The 17,696-nt window shown below is 46.5% G+C and overlaps 1 protein-coding gene across 2 annotated transcripts in view; it reads right to left on the bottom strand.

The window, feature by feature from the left end:
- The window catches only part of LOC139407277 (pleckstrin homology domain-containing family G member 1), a 93,497-nt gene that overhangs the window by 5,604 nt on the left and 70,197 nt on the right, over window positions 1-17,696 (bottom strand). For both annotated transcript variants that reach the window (XM_071150917.1, XM_071150916.1), the window contains exons 5-16: window positions 15,661-15,707; window positions 12,057-12,207; window positions 11,610-11,741; window positions 9,759-9,941; window positions 9,531-9,626; window positions 8,218-8,304; window positions 7,618-7,651; window positions 7,426-7,518; window positions 7,257-7,315; window positions 5,702-5,893; window positions 5,393-5,515; window positions 3,338-5,237 (exon numbers count right to left, since the gene is read on the bottom strand). In XM_071150917.1, the coding sequence (XP_071007018.1) occupies window positions 3,338-5,237; window positions 5,393-5,515; window positions 5,702-5,893; window positions 7,257-7,315; window positions 7,426-7,518; window positions 7,618-7,651; window positions 8,218-8,304; window positions 9,531-9,626; window positions 9,759-9,941; window positions 11,610-11,741; window positions 12,057-12,207; window positions 15,661-15,707 (3,097 nt within the window). The remainder of the gene's footprint in view (window positions 1-3,337; window positions 5,238-5,392; window positions 5,516-5,701; window positions 5,894-7,256; window positions 7,316-7,425; window positions 7,519-7,617; window positions 7,652-8,217; window positions 8,305-9,530; window positions 9,627-9,758; window positions 9,942-11,609; window positions 11,742-12,056; window positions 12,208-15,660; window positions 15,708-17,696) is intronic.

Genomic DNA, 17,696 nt, shown 5'->3' with positions numbered 1-17,696 from the left:
TTTAATGAGCAAGCCTCCCTTCATAACCTGGCCTCTGTAAATTCGTATAGAATCAGCTTGAAGATGCTTGGACCTTCTTTTTTGATATTTTCAGTGGTGTTAACAAACACGCCCCATAAAAAAAATCTTGAATTAAAAACACGTTCAACCCCTGGTTCGACCGTGATCTTGCAGAGTTACTCCATCTCAAGAATTCCCTTTGGAGAAAGGCTCGGCACACGCATACTCAGGCTGATGGGCTCTCGTTCAGGCAAATGAGGAATAAGTGCACTCAGGCTATCCGCAAGGCCAAGGTTAGTTACTTTAAGGAGCAGTTCTCTCTCTGTGGGTCTAACCCCAAGAAGTTCTGGAAAACTTTTAAAGACCTGGAGAATAAACCCTCCTTCTCACAGTTGTCCATGTCCCTTAATGTTGATGATGTGGTTGTTACTGACAAGAAGCACATGGCTGAGCTCTTTAAAATCACCACTTCATTAATTCAGGATTCCTATTTGACTCAGCCATGCCTCCTTGCCCGTCCAACATTTCCTCATCTCCCACCCTTTCTAATGCGACTAGCCCCAATGCTCCTCTCTCTTTTACCCATGCCCCACTACAAAGTTTCTCCCTGCAGTTGGTCACTGAGTCCAAGGTGCTAAAGTAGCTCCTTAAACTTGACCCCCAAAAAACATGGTTTAGACCCTTTCTTCTTTAAGGCTGCTGCCCCTATCATCGCCAAGCCAATCTCTGATCAAGCTGATCCTAACTGTTATAGGCCAATTTCTATTTTGCCCAGTTTATCAAAAGTGTTGGAAGTACTTGTCAATAATCAACTGACTGATGCCTATAGTATTCTCTCTGGTAAGCAATCTGGTTTCCGCTCAGGTTATGGATGTGTCACTGCAACATTAAAGGTCCTCAATGATGTCACCATTACCCTTAATTCTAAGCAACGTTGTGCTGCTATTTTTATTGACTTGGCCAAAGCTTTTAATACGGTAGACTATTCCATTCTTGTGGGCCGGCTAAGGAGTATTGGTGTCTCTGAGGGGTCTAAGGCCTGGTTTGCTAACGACCTCTCTCAGAGTGCAGTGTAAAAAGTCATAATATCTGCTGTCTCAGCCACTGCCTGTCACCAAGGGAGTACCCAAAGGCTCCTAGGCCCCATGCTCTTCTCAATTTACATTAACAACATAGCTCAGGCTGTAGGAAGCTCTCTCAACCATTAATCCATTTATATGAAGATGATACAGTGATGATACAGTCTTATATTATAGCTGGCCCGTCCCTGGATTTTGTGTTAAACGCTCTACAACAAAGCTTTCTTAGTGTCCAACTAGCTTTCTCTTTGGTAAGAAGAATGCCCCTCTTGACACAGGTGTGATTACTACCTCTGAGACTTTAGAGCAGGGGTGGTCAATTTTTTTGGCTTGAGGGCCATATTGGGATTTTGAAATTCAATGGAGGGACACATTTTATGGGGGACCAATTGTTTGTTAAAATCAATTTGCAGAGGCTTCCGGAGTGGCGCAGCAGTCTAAGGCACTGCATCGCAGTGCTTGAGGTGTCACTACAGACCCGGGTTCGATCCCAGACTGTGGCACAGCTGGCCGTGATTGGGAGACCCATGAGGCGGGGCACAATTGGCCCAGCGTTGTCCGGGTTAGGAGAGGGTTTGGCAGGCTGAGATTTCCTCGCGCTCTAGTGACTCCTGTGGCGGGCCGGGCGCATGCATGCTGACATGGTCGCCAGGTGTACGGTGTTTCCTCCGACACATTGGTGCGGCTGGCTTCCGGGTTAAGCGGGCATTGTGTCAAGAAGCAGTGTGGTTTGGCTGGGTCATGTTTCGGGGGACGCACGGCTCTCAATCTTTGCCTCTCCCAAGTCCGTACGGGAGTTGCAGTGATGGGACAAGACTAACTACCCGCGGGTCGTACACCTTGGTTTAGAGCTCGAGGTAGTCACCTCATACAAGTACTTGGGAGTATGGCTAGACGGTATGTTGTCCTTCTCTCAGCACATATCAAAGCTGCAGGCTGAAGTTAAATCTAGACTTGGTTTCCTCTGTCGTAATCACTCCTCTTTCACCCCAGCTGCCAGACTAACCCTGATTCAGATGACCATTTTACCCATGCTAGATTACGTAATTTATAGATCGGCAGGTAAGGGTGCTCTCGAGCGGCTAGATGTTCTTTACCATTCGGCCATCACCAATGGTCCTTATAGGACACATCACTGCACTCTATACTCCTCTGTAAACTGGTCATCTCTATATACCTGTTGCAAGACCTACTGGTTGATACTTATTTATAAAACCCTCTTAGGCCTCCCTCCCCCTATCTGAGATACCTACTGCAGCCCTCATCCTCCACATACAACACCAGTTCAACCAGTCAAATTCTGTTGAAGGTCCCCAAAGCGCACACATCCCTGCGTCGCTCCTCTTTTCAGTTCGCTGCAGCTAGCGACTGGAACGAGCTGCAACAAACACGCAAACCGGACAGTTTTTATCTCAATCTCTTCATTCAAAGACTCAATCATGGACACTCTTACTGACAGTTGTGGCTGCTTCGCGTGATGTATTGTTGTCTCTACCTTCTTGCCCTTTGTGCTGTTGTCTATGCCCAATAATGTTTGTACCATGTTTTGTGCTGCTACCATGTTATGTTGCTACCATGTTGTTGCCATGTTGTGTTGCTACCATGCTGTGTTGTCATGTGTTGCTATGTTGTCGTCTTAGGTCTCTCATTATGTAGTGTCTCTCTTGTTGTGATGTGTGTTGTGTCCTATATTTATATTGTATTTATTTATTTTAATCCCAGCCCCCGTCCCCACAGGAGGCCTTTTGCCTTCTGGTAGGCCGTCATTGTAAATAAGAATTTGTTCTTAACTGACTTACCTAGTTAAATAAAGGTTAAAAATATATACAAAAATTAAAATAATAATAATAAATATCAAAGATCTGGAAATATTCTGTATGGAACAATGGTCTAAGATCCCTCCCAATGTGTTCTTCAATCTCATAATTTTCATAACATTTTCTGTGTAGAAAATGTTTCAGTCGTTATCTTGGCGAGGGGAGGGAGTACTGGAAACAGGCTGCCAATCCTTTACACCCCTATCTTTTTTTACATTGTTTTTATTACTTGTTAAACAAAATCTATTTATCTGAGCAATTGTTACTATAAAATAATTAATTTTTTATTTACATTTTGCATGCAGTATAGCTCAGTATTTGTATTAATTATATATCGTCTTTTTTGCTCATCTTTATCAAGGGTGCCAATAATTATTGACCTGACTGTAGTTAGCTGTACATATCATGACTGTATAAGCAACTACTGATTATGTTTGTTACCTATGGCAGCGCCGCCTTGCTTCTTATCCTCCAAAATGGCTGCCAGGTCTTTCTGCTTCTTCTCCAGGTCTTTCTGCTGCTTCTTCTCCTCCCTGTTGCGTCCTCCTGACCCCATGTCGCCGGGGTCCATGCTCTTCATGCGGAGCAGCTGGTTGGCCTTCTTGATCTTCTGGCTGTATTGGCGAGCCATCAAGAACACACGGTTCTTGGTCTTGTCCATGAGCTCCTGGGAGAAGCTGTCCACTGAGTCCCCTGGAAGAAGAGAAGAGGAGGCCAGGGGGGAGTCCAGTCCCCCCAGCCCAGCCAGCTCTCCAGGGAACAGGCTGTGGAGGTCCCTGATGGAGGGGTCCCTTTGGCTGTGGTCCCGTTGGGGCAGATCCCCCAGCTCATCATCATCTTCCAGACGGAAGCTGCCACTGCTGAGGCGGGCCAGTCTGTTACGGATGGTCTTGACTGTCCCGGAAGGGGCAGGGTCTGGGATGGCAGGGAGGGGGAGGGACGGGGGAGTGAGGGGAGAGGGGTAATGATCTTCATCTTCAAAGGTAGCCTCTCTGAGCAGCTCTGGGAAGTTGAGGATGGGGATGGTGAATTGGTGAGGGGGGGTCACAGTGGGGGGGTTGGGATTGTGGGCTGGGGGGCTCTTGGTAGGGGATCTATGTTTTTGGGAGCTGTTCTTTTTGGGGTTGCTCTTGACCGACGAGGTCTTGGGGGCCTCACTGGCACTCACGGGAAACGCGGCGGGAAGGCGGTCCGCGTTCTTCTCGTTCTTCTTGATGTAGTTTTCCAAATCGTTCCAGATCTCGTCCACCTGCTCCGACATCCGGTCACCGGTGTGGGAACGTTGGGAGAACGTTTCCGAGGCGGATGAGGAGTAGTAGTCCGGTTCGGAGGTGCCGTGGACTGGATGGGAGTTATCCTCCGTCCTCTCGTCCTCCCCAAAATGTAGGCTGTCCTCGGACACGAAGCCCCCCAGGCTCTCACAGCCCGTCAGGTAAGGCTCAGAGGCAGACGGCAACAAGCTGTCCCTCTCCTGTGCAGGTCTGTCCCCATCCCTGTCACCCTTGGTTGGGGGCTGCCTAAAGCAGATAGTATCATAAATGTTCTCCTCCTCCCCGATCTTCAGGGCACACGTCCCAAATGGCACCCCGTCCAGGGCGGTGGAGGAGTGATTACTGTCAGACAAGCAGTCTGGCTCCATAAGAGGCTCTGTAATACTCCCAGTGACCCCTGTGTTTAGAGCCCCAGGGCACTGTGTGTCTCTAGGGGCCTCTCTTTGGGCCCCACGACCCTCCTGCTCCCTCCTGATCAGCCCCATGTTCTTCAGGTCCTCATAGCTGATGTTGTCGTAAATGTTCTCTATGTCGTCTATCATCAGCTGCTCGGTCGACGACGATCCCGAAATGTCGTTGCTGGACGATTCGGTGTGGATCATCCCTTCCTGGTCATCATCCTGACCAGGGGGGCTGTGTCGGCCGCCAGTCTGTTTCTCCCCCACGCTGCTGGCTCTCCGCAGCACTCTGCTGTCTCCGGTGGATGGGGGGTCTATCTGCACCGTGGGAACCTGCTCCATGTGCCAGCTGCAGGGTCGTCCCTGGGTCTTGCTGGGAGACGATGTGACCTCTAACCTAACAGGAAGTGGTTCTGGTTCTTGCCCGCCGGGCTCGGTGGGGACAAACATCTGGTAGATGTCCTCGTCCTCCTCGTCAGGGTTCATGGTGCGCTGACGCGTAGGGAACATGGCTCTGCGGACACGGTGGTCCGCCCAGATGTTCCCCACCGTCTGGGGATCACCCCCTGGGACCAGCATGGAGGGGACATGGGTGTCCGGAGGTTCCTCTGTCACACGGGGCGTCCTGAGGAGAGGAGGGTGGTGACCTCCCTGAAGAGATTTGTTAGCCCTCTGGAGAGATGGAGAGATGGAGGGAGGGGAAATTACATTATTTTGTATATGTGCAAATGCCGATGTACTAGCGATTACTTTTTTTCAATTTGCGTTAAGTCCTGTACACAACTATTCCTACTAGTCATTGACATCACACTGTTAGGGTCAGTCACCTGTAGGTCTGAGGCGCTCATGTTGAAGGTCTTCCATTGGTCGATGCTGCTGTCCATAGACGCCTGTTGGTTCAACTTCTTCCTGCTAGACTTCTCTGGGACTCGCAGTCTCTTTCCCCCACCCTGCACACAGTTAGAAAATTGTGTAGTTGACATGCCTTTACCTATCTAATCCCTTCTTACCTGCAAAGAGGCTAGAGCAAGGGGCTAAGGATCAAAATCAAATCAGGCAAATCTGATAAACTTGAATGAGGAGAAAGATGTTCAAAGGTCAAACTGATGCATTGTGGGTAGGTAGGAGAGACTCACCAGGCCACTGTCGTCCTCATCGTCGGCATCCTGCTGGTGTGGCTCCTCCCCGTCCTCCCTGTCGCTATGGTCAAAATGGTCGCCAGGGTCCAGGGACTCCTGTGATTGGTTGACCAGGCTGCGGCTACGACCAATAGTGCCCAGAGCCAGCTGGGACACGGGGGAGAGCAGGGTGGCACCCAGACTCATCCGCTACAGAGGTGATAAGCCAGAGAGTGTTAAATGTGTGCTTGATTGAGGAGTGTAGCAACCGTTGCAAATAACACCTAAACTATCTGAAAATGTTACTCTAAAATGGTGATATAATCATAGAATTAGGAATGATAATACTAAAATGGACATGAACCTTCTTATGACAGATATAAAAGTTCAGCCATTTTGGTAAGGGAGCTGGTCAACCATGGTCAGCCAGTGCTGTGATAAGATATAGCGTAAAACAATGAATTTTAAGATTATCTGCACTGTATGTTTGTTAGCAAGCTAGCCAACCAGTTTAAGTTGAATGATTCCATAACTGTTTCAAAGTAACTGCCAATATGCCAACATTCCATACAAACAACGCAGTCAATCCACACCCATTCACTGGCTGAAATCTGTTGATGATAGGACTTAGACAAGTTGTAAATCACAAAAATAGCTTTCCATAAAAACACACATTTACAGTATGTTTACATATATTTTAGAGACTATTTATACATAAATGTATATAAAACCAGTATAAACTATTTATAATTATACGACAATATTTTAGGTTTACAATAATTGTGTTATGTTTGATATCACATGCTGAACACACCGCTCGCGTCGCGTTGCTAAATAAATGTACATGTTATTTAATCATTGCATCCAAACTGCTCTCCAGTGTCTGCGTAGCCAGGCGCTAAAATAGAACGTGGTTTTATTTGTGACGCTTGACGCGCTGCAAGTCCCGCCTCTCCCATCTCCTCATTGGTTTTTAGGAGTATACTGTATACCCATGTGGGTGATTGAAAGATGAACTGAGGTCCACACTCCAGTCCAGTTGGTGGTGGTAATGCACCTTAAATTTGGTTGCTAACCACCATATAAAGTCCAAAGAAGAACAAGAAGACGAAGAAGACTGGAGGAGGAGAGAGTTTACTAGAAACTAACTAGGTTTACCCTTTTATCTGTGGATTAATTGTCGGAGTAAAAGAACCTTGTGCATTTCAGGTAAAATAACAACAGTGTTTATATCCCAGGACAAATTAGCTAGCAACAGCAAGTTAATACAGTTAATAAATGAATATAGTTGGTTCAGAGTTCATTTTGATATTTCAACATGCATGTCCTGATCACGTCTGATATGGATGGAAAAAAATCAACATGCGTGCGCCGGTCTAGACAGCATGTTAAGACAAGAATTTCTCCTTGCCCACAACAGCACCCATTATCATACCATTCTGGAACTTTTGATTGTTCATGACATAGCCCCTCTTTTCATTTAATAGGATCTATATGGATATAACACTGTTTCTTTGTGTAACTGTAGCATTGTGTCACCATCCATAAATTACTAATGTGGGTTTAAGCTGACCTTTGAGCCATCTTCCTTGACACCATGTTTAGCGTTCTTCAGTAACTTGGACAGAGGCTCTGAGGAGAGACAGACAGGACATGTCACAGAGTCAGAGAAACTGGCCCAGTCCATTGGCATCAGCACTGATCATTTACAGTACCTTGTTCCTGTCCCTCCTGTTTCTCACCTGACTTCCTGCGGACCCGTCGAGGGGTGGAGCCCTCCTTGGTGTGGGGGCTCCTCTTGTCCCCGTCAGGACTGTAGTGGAACCCTGGGTGGTCTGGAGAGGACAGAGGAGAGAGGGAATGTTATTAAGCACCCAAATAATGATCTGACAATATTCACAAGAGGCTTCAACCAATATCAAATGGATACTTACGCATAACATCCATCTCCAAAATGGCCTGCTTGGCCTAAAAAAACAGATGGGAAAAAAACACTAAAGTGAGCGCCATATTACAGAATTCAGCAAGAGCGTTGGACTAGTAACCGGAAGGTTGCAAGTTCATATCCCCGAGCTGACAAGGTACAAATCTGTCGTTCTGCTCCTGAACAGGCAGTTAACCCACTGTTCCTAGGCCGTCATTGAAAATAAGAATTTGTTCGTAACTGACTTGCCTCGTTAAATAAAGGTCACATTTTTTATAAATAAATAATTGAAGTAGAAGATATGGGGCTACCTTACACTAGATGGCGCTAGACAGTAGTCTTTTCCAACAGAAGCGGACTACTTTACAAGCATCAAGTTTAACGAGATCCCTTTCATGTAATTACTATGAACCCTCTCAAGGATTTCCCCCAGACAAAAGCATAATTTTCCATTTTAACCAGAGCTAAGGAGAGGTGGAGAGAAGGAAGGGAAGACCGAGCGAGAGGGGTGATCGAAAATGAAAGAGGGCGAGTGAGACCATTCCACCTCCCACTCAAGGTTGTGTTAATGTCATTAGTGAGGACACACATTGCTTGCTCCGTGTCTCACCTTGGCTGGGATTTTAGCCGGGTGGTTTTCAAGTATGAGTCTCTTCAGGTGTAGGATCCACATGCGTTTGTCCTGCTGAGACTTGGCCTGGGGGCGGAACACAGGACAACAGAGAGGATAGAAGGAGAGAGACATTAAACTAGACTTTAAATTTTGAATCCTTAGTTGCTACATTCATTTTGGTACTTATAAATGAACGATATATTCTTCAAGAATAAATAGATATATAACTTCTAAATGCCTCATAAGCTTAGTTCAACAGTCGGACCCCATTAGAACACAATATATAAGCTTATTTTATTCCAATGTTTGTAAACAACAAATGTAAACAAAACACTGTATAGCCTCCAAACACGGTTAAAACTATTAATTTGATATAAAGGATGGTCAGTCCTTGCATCCATAGCTCTGTCTATGAATTTGAGAGTGGTTAAATTTCTCCAGGCCTATGTAACAAATGTGAAATGGCTAGCTAGTTAGCGGGGTGCGCGCTAATAGCGTTTCAATTGGTGACGTCACTCGCTCTGAGACCTTGAAGTAGTTGTTCCCCTCAGCTTTTGTGGCGTGATGGGTAACGATGCTTCGTGGGTGTCAGTTGTTGATGTGTACAGAGGGTCCCTGGTTCGAGCCCGGGTCGGGGCGAGGGGACGGAAGTTAAGCTGTTACATTGATGCTGTTTACCCGGATCACTGGTTGCTGCGGAAAAGGGGGGTGAGTGTAACCGATGTGAAATGGCTAGCTAGTTAGCGGTGGTGCGCGCTAATAGTGTTTCAATTGGTGACGTCACTCGCTCTGAGACCTTGAAGTAGTTGTTCCCCTTGCTCTGCAAGGAACGTGGCGTTTGTGGCGCGATGGGTAACAATGCTTCGTGGGTGTCAGTTGTTGATGTGTGCAGAGGGTCCCTGGTTCAAGCCCGGCGAGGGGACAGAAGTTAAGCTGTTACTCCCATCCCTTAGCTTTTTAGCAAAACAGGAGCGGGGAGAAAATGTTTCAATTAAGGATTCTAGCTTTAAATGAAGTATAAGATGACTATGACAAACCCATAACAACAATGGGATATGCCCTTCAACTATTTTATGTGTTGTTACATAAAACACATTATGGTGGTGTTTGAAGTCCCTTCCAAAACACTTATGTTGAGAAACAAGCAGCCCTTCTCATTCACCATTAACAATTCAACATGTCTGGGCACGTAGGAGTGGTGGGCTTGGCAAAGAACAGGTGGGATAGCACAGGCTACTTTTACTCTATGCTGTAAAATTGACTGTTGAATATGCAGTCATTTTGGTTTGTGGGGTGTAGTTTTACTTTACCAGTACGGTGTGCTGTAGTTTGGGGTTCTTGTAGTGGAACACACTGAAGCTGAGTGGCTCCTTCGGAATGATTTCCACCAACATCAGGTTGCAACACTATAATGACGGAGACATGGTTAGTATTATGGTTAGTCTCACTTTGGGTTAGAAGTATAAAGACTGCTATACCTTAGGAAGTTTTGAGAGGTATTTTCTGTCAAATGTTTTAGCATTAGTGTTGTGACTGACCAGGATGTGGGCTTTGTAGGTGAAGGCCTCCTCGCGTTTCTTGGTGACCAGCAGCAGTTTGTCGAACAGAAAGAGTGTGCGCTCGTTCTTGGCCCGCTGCAGACGGAATGTCCCCTCCAGAACCAGCTCACCGTAGCCAATCAGATCAGGCCCTTTCCAGTTGGTCAGCAGACTCTGGATCTCCTGAGAGAGGGGGAGGGAAGAGGAGAGGGAGTGAGAGGAGTGAGAGAGAGAGTGAGTGAGAGTGAGTGAGTGGGAGTGAGTGAGTGAGTGAGTGGGAGTGAGTGGGCGTGAGTGAGTGAGTGGGAGTGAGTGGGAGTGAGTGGGCGTGAGTGAGTGAGTGGGAGTGAGTGAGTGAGTGGGAGTGAGTGAGTGAGTGGGAGTGAGTGAGTGGGAGTGAGTGAGTGGGAGTGAGTGAGTGGGAGTGAGTGAGTGAGTGGGAGTGAGTGAGTGAGTGAGTGAGTGAGTGAGTGAGTGAGTGAGTGAGTGAGTGAGGAGGACAGGGGGAAGAGTAAGTGAGAAGGTGAGGTAAGAGAGCAGCGGAGGAGCGGTGGAGAGTGGGAAAGAGGAGGAGGAGAGAGCGAGAGGGAAAGAGAGCGGCGGAGGAGAGGTGGAGAGAGAGCGGCGGAGGAGAGGTGGAGAGTGGGAAAGAGGAGGAGGAGAGAGTGGGAAAGAGGAGGAGGAGAGAGTGGGAAATAGGAGGAGGAGAGAGTGGGAAAGAGGAGGAGGAGAGAGTGGGAAAGAGGAGGAGGAGAGAGTGGGAAAGAGGAGGAGGAGAGAGCGAGAGGGAAAGAGGAGGAGGAGAGAGCGAGAGGGAAAGAGGAGGAGGAGAGAGCGAGAGGGAAAGAGAGGAGGAGGAGAGAGCGAGAGGGAAAGAGAGCGGCGGAGGAGAGGTGGGAAAGAGAGCAGAGGAGGAGAGGTGGAGAGTGGGAAAGAGGAGGAGGAGAGAGTGGGAAAGAGGAGGAGGAGAGAGTGGGAAAGAGAGCGGCGGAGGAGAGGTGGGAGAGTGGGAAAGAGAGCGGAGGAGGAGAGGTGGGAGAGTGGGAAAGAGAGGAATAGGATGAGAATGAGTTAAGAGAAACAGGTGAGAGGAGAGAAGAGAGGAAGAAAAGAACAGAGAAAGGAGAGGAGCGAGACAAAAAAGGACAGAGAATTAGACAGGTCAGCTAAGCACTCTTCCTCAGATCCTAAGTAAATACTTCCACACACATTCCTTCACTCATCTGATCATCCTCCTCCCCACTGAATAAAGCTACTTTCTCTTTTATCTGCCGGCTGTGTTATGCAAGGCCATCATTAGCCCTGGAAAACAATGTCTTGCATAACCTAGCGGAGACAGACGGAGTCTACGTCTCAAATGGAACACTATTCCCTCTATAGTGCACTACTTTTGACCACGGCCCATAGGGCTTTAATTATTTGTTTTAAAGTAGTGCACTATGTAGGGAATAGCATGCCATTTGGGAAGCAGACAAGACTGGTGAAAGCTAGTGAAACAATGGGAGGATATGTGGACAGCCACTAATGTCACAGTCTAATTCAAACCACTAAGATGCAGACTTTTCCAAATGTACTTTGTTGGAGCAGAATAAATGTGTGTGTTGACCAACTTGTAACATGACAGGTGTGTGTGTGTTGACCAACTTATAACATGTGTGTGTGTGTGTGTTCACCAACCTGTAACATGACAGGTGTGTGTGTGTGTGTGTTTGTACCTGCTCTACATAAGTCTATTGCCATGACCAGACTATAGTAAAAATCCTGACTGCATAAGCAGGTATGTGTGAGCATGTGTGCCTATGTGCATGTGTTTATGTGTGAGAGCATGTTCATTTGCAAGTGTAGTCTTACTTGCAGCCTGACGGCGTGTTCATGTTTCCTCTTCATGTCGTTGATGTGCCAGGCCACTCTCTGCATGGTGTCTATGGCCTCCTGCACCACCTCATATGTCTCTGTGTCCTTCTCCAGGTGGTTGGCTATCTCCTACAGGGGACAGAAAACACACCCAGTGTTAGAGTGGGTAATGTACACGGATAGCTGTACGTTAGACTGGGTACCATCTGTTTCTGCAGTAGCCAGCTATGTTGGCCCGGTATTTCTTGGCAGTAGGGTTAGCTTGTTCAAAAATAGACTGGTGGCTAACTTTACATACAGTATATTACAGTACACACAGTTCTTTGTGGTCTGAGTGTTAGGCTTATGTGGGGTTTTGCTAGTGTGATGTCAGTGTGTGTGTGTGTGTGTGTGTGTGTGTGTGTGTGTGTGTGTGGTGTGTGTGTGTTTAGGTGTATTACTGACGTGCAGCAGTAGGTGGTACTTGAGGATCCTCTGCACTGGCTTGAGCAGGTAGGAGCCCAGAGGCAGGGAGTGTCTCAGAGATTCCTGACGCTCCCGGAAAAACTTAGCCAACACCTTATTCCTCATACACTCAGTCAACACAGCCACTGACCTGCAGAGAGAGAGATGGAGGGAGAGAAGGAAAAATAAAATATGATATTAATCCTAGGAAACAATGACAGATATTGTAGCCCAATTAAAATACAGAATGACAGATCCCACACACACAGTCCTGTCTTAGGGAACAGTGCAAGGTCATGTAAAGGCCCATGTAAGGTCAGAGTGTTTGTAAGTAGATGGATTGTGTCGAGGTACAGATCTGGGGAAGGGTACCAAAAAACTTCTGCAGCATTTAAGGTCCCCAAGAACACAGTCATTCTTAAAATGGAACACGTTTGGAAAAACCAAGACACTTCCTAGAGCCGGCCAAACTGAGCAATCGGAGGAGAAGGGCCTTGGACAGGTAGGTGACCAAGAACCCGATGGTCACTCTGACAGAGCTCCAGAGTTCCTGTGTGGAGATGAGAGAACCTTTCAAAAGGACAACCATCTCTGCAGCACTCCACCAATCAGGCCATTATGGTAGAGTGGCCAGACGGAAGCCACTCCTCAGTAAAAAGGCACATGACAGCCCGTTTGAAGTTTGCACCTAAAGGACTCTCAGACCATGAGAAACAAGATTCTCTGGTCTGATGAAACCAATATTGACACCTGGCACCATCCCTACGGCGAAGCATGGTGGTGGCAGCATCATGCTGTGTTTTTCAGAGGCAGGGACTGGAAGACTTGTCAGGATCGAGGGAAAGATGAACGATGTACAGAGATCCTTGATGAAAACCTGCTCCAGAGAGCTGAGGACCTCCGATTGGGCCGAAGGTTCACCTTCCAACAGGACAATAAACCTAAGCACACAGCCAAGACCACGCAGGAGTGGCTTCAGGACAAGTCTCAATGTCCTTGAGTGGCCCAGCCAGAGCACAGACCTGAACATGATCGAACATCTCTGGGGAGACCTGACAATAGCTGTGCAGAGACACTCCCCATCCAACCTGACAGAGCAAATACAGGTGTGCCAAGCTTGTAGCATCATACCCAAGAAGACTCGAGGCTGTAATTGCTGCCAAATGTTCTTCAACAAAGAACTGAGTAAAGGGTATGAATACTTACGTAAATGTGTTTTTTTCTTTCATAAATTTGCAAAAATTCAAAACAAATTTTTATGGGGTATTGTGTGTAGATTGATGAGGGGAAAAAAACGATTTCATCCATTTTAGAATAAGGCTTTAATGTAACAAAATGTGAGAAAAGTCAAGGGGTCTAGGGCCTCCCGAGTGGTGCAGTGGTCTAAGGCTGTGCCACTAGAGATTCTGGGTTTGAGTCCAAGCTCTGTCGCAGCTGGCCATGACAGGGAAACCCATAGGGCGGCTCACAATTGGCCCAGTGTCGGCCGGGTTAGGGGGGGTTTGACAGGGATGTCCTTGTCCCATCGCGCACTAGCGACTCCTGTGGCGGGCCGGGAGCAATGCACGCTGACACGGTTGCCAGGTGTACTGTGTTTCTTCCGACACATTGGTGTAGCTGGCTTCCAAGTTAAGTGGGCATTGTGTCAAGAAGCAGTGCGGCTCAGCTGGGTTGTGTTTTGGAGGACGCACGGCTCTCGACCTTCGCCTCTCCCGAGTCCGTACAGGAGTTGCAGTGATAAGACAAGACTAACTACCAATTGTATACCATGAAATCAGGGAGAAAAAGGGGTCAACAAATGAAAAAAGTCAAGGGGTCTGAATGCACTGTATGTCCACATGTGTGTGTATGTGTTTGTCAACCACCACCTCACACAGCTGGTGACCCTAGCTAACGACTGGTGGCCCAACTGACACACACACACACAACTACAGTAGGAACCGAGGCTGTAGATGTATCTCCGTCATTCTGAGCTCTCAGGTTGGGTTTCACAGAGATAACAATGTGAGCCCTGTGGAGAGCTGCACTGGAATGTGGACACACGCTATTTTTAACTACTTAAATAATCACCATCAACTCACCATCAACTACTAAATAATCACTTGTCAGTAGTAGCATAATGCACAATGCTAAAACAACACTTCAGACATGTCGCAGCCAATGGTGTACGGCTTGTAATGTGTCACAACCATTGTGAAATGCACTGCTCTCATTAGGCTTCATTGTGAAGAATTGTCTCACATTTTCGGCCCCAAGACACACCACATGCACACACGCACATGGTTTCCTATGACAAGACGTTGTTCACACAAGGTGAAATAAAACATTAAAGCCAGCCACTGAGTATGATAAGGTGGCGGATATAATACCCATCTGTCAGAATAGGGGCTGTAACTCTGTCAACAGGCTCCCTTTCAAATAAATAACTAAATAGAGAGGGAGATGCAGACAGACTCCTGTTGGGTTGGGATGTATATCAGGGCTACCCAGAGAGAGAGAGGCTGGGGTACTGTAGCTCTATAAAGACAGTACAAAGATATACGACACTCTGGGAATCAAGAACTTGAAGGTGAGATTCACCTGTATGCAAATCACAAGGAGGAAGATTATACTTCTATATATGTTCATACTACACAGACTGTCAAACACGCACCAGAGGAGGTTGGTGGGAAGAGCTATAGGACGACGGCCTCATTGTAATGGCTGGAATGGAGTCAAATGTAGTTTCCATATGTTTGATACCATTCCATGTATTTCATTACAGCCATTACAAATTAGCCTGTCCTCCTATAGCCCCTACCACCAGCATCCTCTGACACACACTCACACACAATGAGTGGGGCAGACTACACGGAGTATACAAAACAAAGACCTGCTCTTTCCATGACAGACTGACCAGGTGAATCCAGGTGAAAGCTGTGATCCCTTATTGATATCACTTGTTAATTCACTTCAATCAGTGTAGATGAAGGGGAGGATACGGGTTAAAGAAGGATTTCTAAACCTTGAGACAAGACATGGATTGTGCATGTGTGCCATTCAAAGGGTGAATGGGCAAGACAAAATATTTAAGTTCCTTTGAACGGGGTATGGAAGTGAGTGCCAGACGCACTGGTTTGAGTCTAGAGCTGCAAAACTGCTGGGTTTTTCACGCTCAACAGTTTCCTGTGTGTATCAAGAATGGTTCTCTACCCAAAGGACATCCAGCCAACTTGACACTGTGGGAAGCATTGTCAATATGGGCCAGCATCCCCGTGGAACGCTTGACACCTTGTAGTTCATGTCCCGACGAATTGAGGCTGTTCTGAAGGAAAAAGGGTGTGCAACTCAATATTAGGAAGGTGTTCCTATTTTTTTTTTTACACAGTGTTACATGTAGATAACTTCGTTAGAAAGAATACTAAGAATACTATATTTCCCTTGACAGAGTGATGCACAATGTAAAAAATGGCTCAACTTATTCCGCAAGTAGAATATAACTTTGTCCACCCAAATATAGAATATAACTTTATTGTCCACCCAAATATAGACAGTAGCCTTTGATTTTACCACACAAGTACCATAAAATAATCTGGTGTCAGAAGTCATAGTTGAGGTTGCTTACCTTGGATAGTTGGTGCAGTACTGAGTGTAAATGTGGAACTCTTCACTCTGGGAAAGAAAGACAAAATCTTTACATTAATGTTACATTAGCATCAGTCCCTGATCAAATAATTACATTCACATTACATTTGGCATCAGTACCTGAAATCACTCATACCAGTAGCAGCAGCAGGAGGAAATAAACTATCCTCCCTAGAACCAACCTAAATTCCTCTATTGACTAGACACTTTTTAGAACCTTGTAAAATGTGTGCCAACAGGGAAGAGTGAGAGTGAGTTTCCAGTAAATGGAGTGTTTGTGTCAAGGGGAAGGGGGGAGGTTACACTGGGTGAGTCAGTGGTCAAGCGTTCCTGAGGATAGATTAAGGAGGTCTCTCACATCAGTTTAAAAGGCAAAGAATGAAAGTGGACCTTGATTACAAGTATCCATGTCTTAAAGCTTCAATCGGCAGTTGAAACGGTAACAAAGCGTTCTCTCCGCCCGTTTCGGTAAAAAGCTGAGGGACGGGGCTGGAGAAATGTAACCACTCTCAAATTCATAGTTCTCAACTTCTCAGCTATGGATGCAAAGACTGACCATCCATGATATCACATGTATAGTTTTAACCATGTTTTGAGGCTATACTATACAAGTGTTTGTTTACATTTATTTTGTGTACAAACATTGGAGTAAAACAAGCTTATATTTTGGTTTCTGATGGGGTACGACAGTTGAACTAAGCTCATGAGGACTTTATAAGTTATATCTTGAAGAATCAGTGGGTACATATCATTAATTTATGAGTACCAAAATGTATGTAGCAACTTCTGATTGACCCTTTAAAGGCAATGTTGAGCGCTATATGCTGTGGAGACTGATTTTCCCATCCCCACCCCTTTAATTTGTCCGTTTCCACCTCTCATGCCTCCCTGCACTTCAAAGACATCAGAGGCAGCATGACTTATCAAAGCTGGAATGAACCTCGCTCTCCTCCCTATCCCTTTTTCTCTACCTCCATCACGCTGAATGTCTCTTCTGTTCACGCTCTTTCACTCTTGATCACAGTCTCTCACTACTTATGCCTTTACATATCTTCTACCATCTCTCTCTCCCTCATGTTCCGTCTCTAGCCCTCTAGCTTTCATATCCCTCTCCATACCCTCCTTCCTTTGTCATCCCCCTCCACTTGCTGTTGAGCATTCACATGACCCTAGAGTTGCGTAACTGATAATAGCCCTGGTCCTGATTGTGTTCATCATGTGTCCATAAATACTCTGGGTTAGGCCAGAAACAGGAAGTGAACAGTTATCACAGGAAACAGCATCATAAACACAGAGGACAGATGACTGGGGAGCTGTCTGGTTCCTGTGGCTCTGCACATGAACACTCATACTCTACAAACACATATACCATACACACTCGAGAACAAGAACAAGTAATGCCATCAACACACACGGGCATACAGTCACAAAGGTACAATTATAGAAATACAGCAGAGGCCACACCCTTCTATTCATACCAAAAATAACTCCCATGCACGCGCCCGCACACACACACACGTATGAAGACACCCCTTCAAATTTGTGGATTCGGCAATTTCAGCCACACCCGTTGCTGACAGGTGTATAAAACCGAGCACACAGCCATGCAATCTCCATAGCCAAACATTGGTAGTAGAATGGCCTTACTGAAGAACTCAGTGACTTTCAACGTGGCACCGTCATAGGATGCAACCTATGCTACAAGTCTGTTCATCACATTTCTGCACTGCTAAAGCCACCCCAGTCAACTGAAAGTAATGTTATTGTGAATTGGAAACGTCTAGGAGCAACAAAGGCTCAGCCACGAAGTGGTAAGCCACACAAGCTCACAGAACGGAACCGGCGAGTGCTGAAGTGCGTACAAATCATCTCACAGAGTTCCAAATGTTCTCTGGAAGCAAGGTCAGCACAATAACTGTTTGTAAGCAGCTTCATGAAATGGGTTTTACTGTCCGAGCAGCCGCACACAAGCTTAAGATCAACATGCGCAATGCCAAGCGTTGGCTCGATAGGTGT

The sequence above is a fragment of the Oncorhynchus clarkii genome, chromosome 4, assembly GCF_045791955.1.
Source record: "Oncorhynchus clarkii lewisi isolate Uvic-CL-2024 chromosome 4, UVic_Ocla_1.0, whole genome shotgun sequence".
Taxonomy (NCBI): domain Eukaryota; kingdom Metazoa; phylum Chordata; class Actinopteri; order Salmoniformes; family Salmonidae; genus Oncorhynchus; species Oncorhynchus clarkii.
The sequence above is the reverse complement of the archived record's forward strand: the minus strand, read 5'-3'. Positions and strand labels throughout refer to the sequence as shown.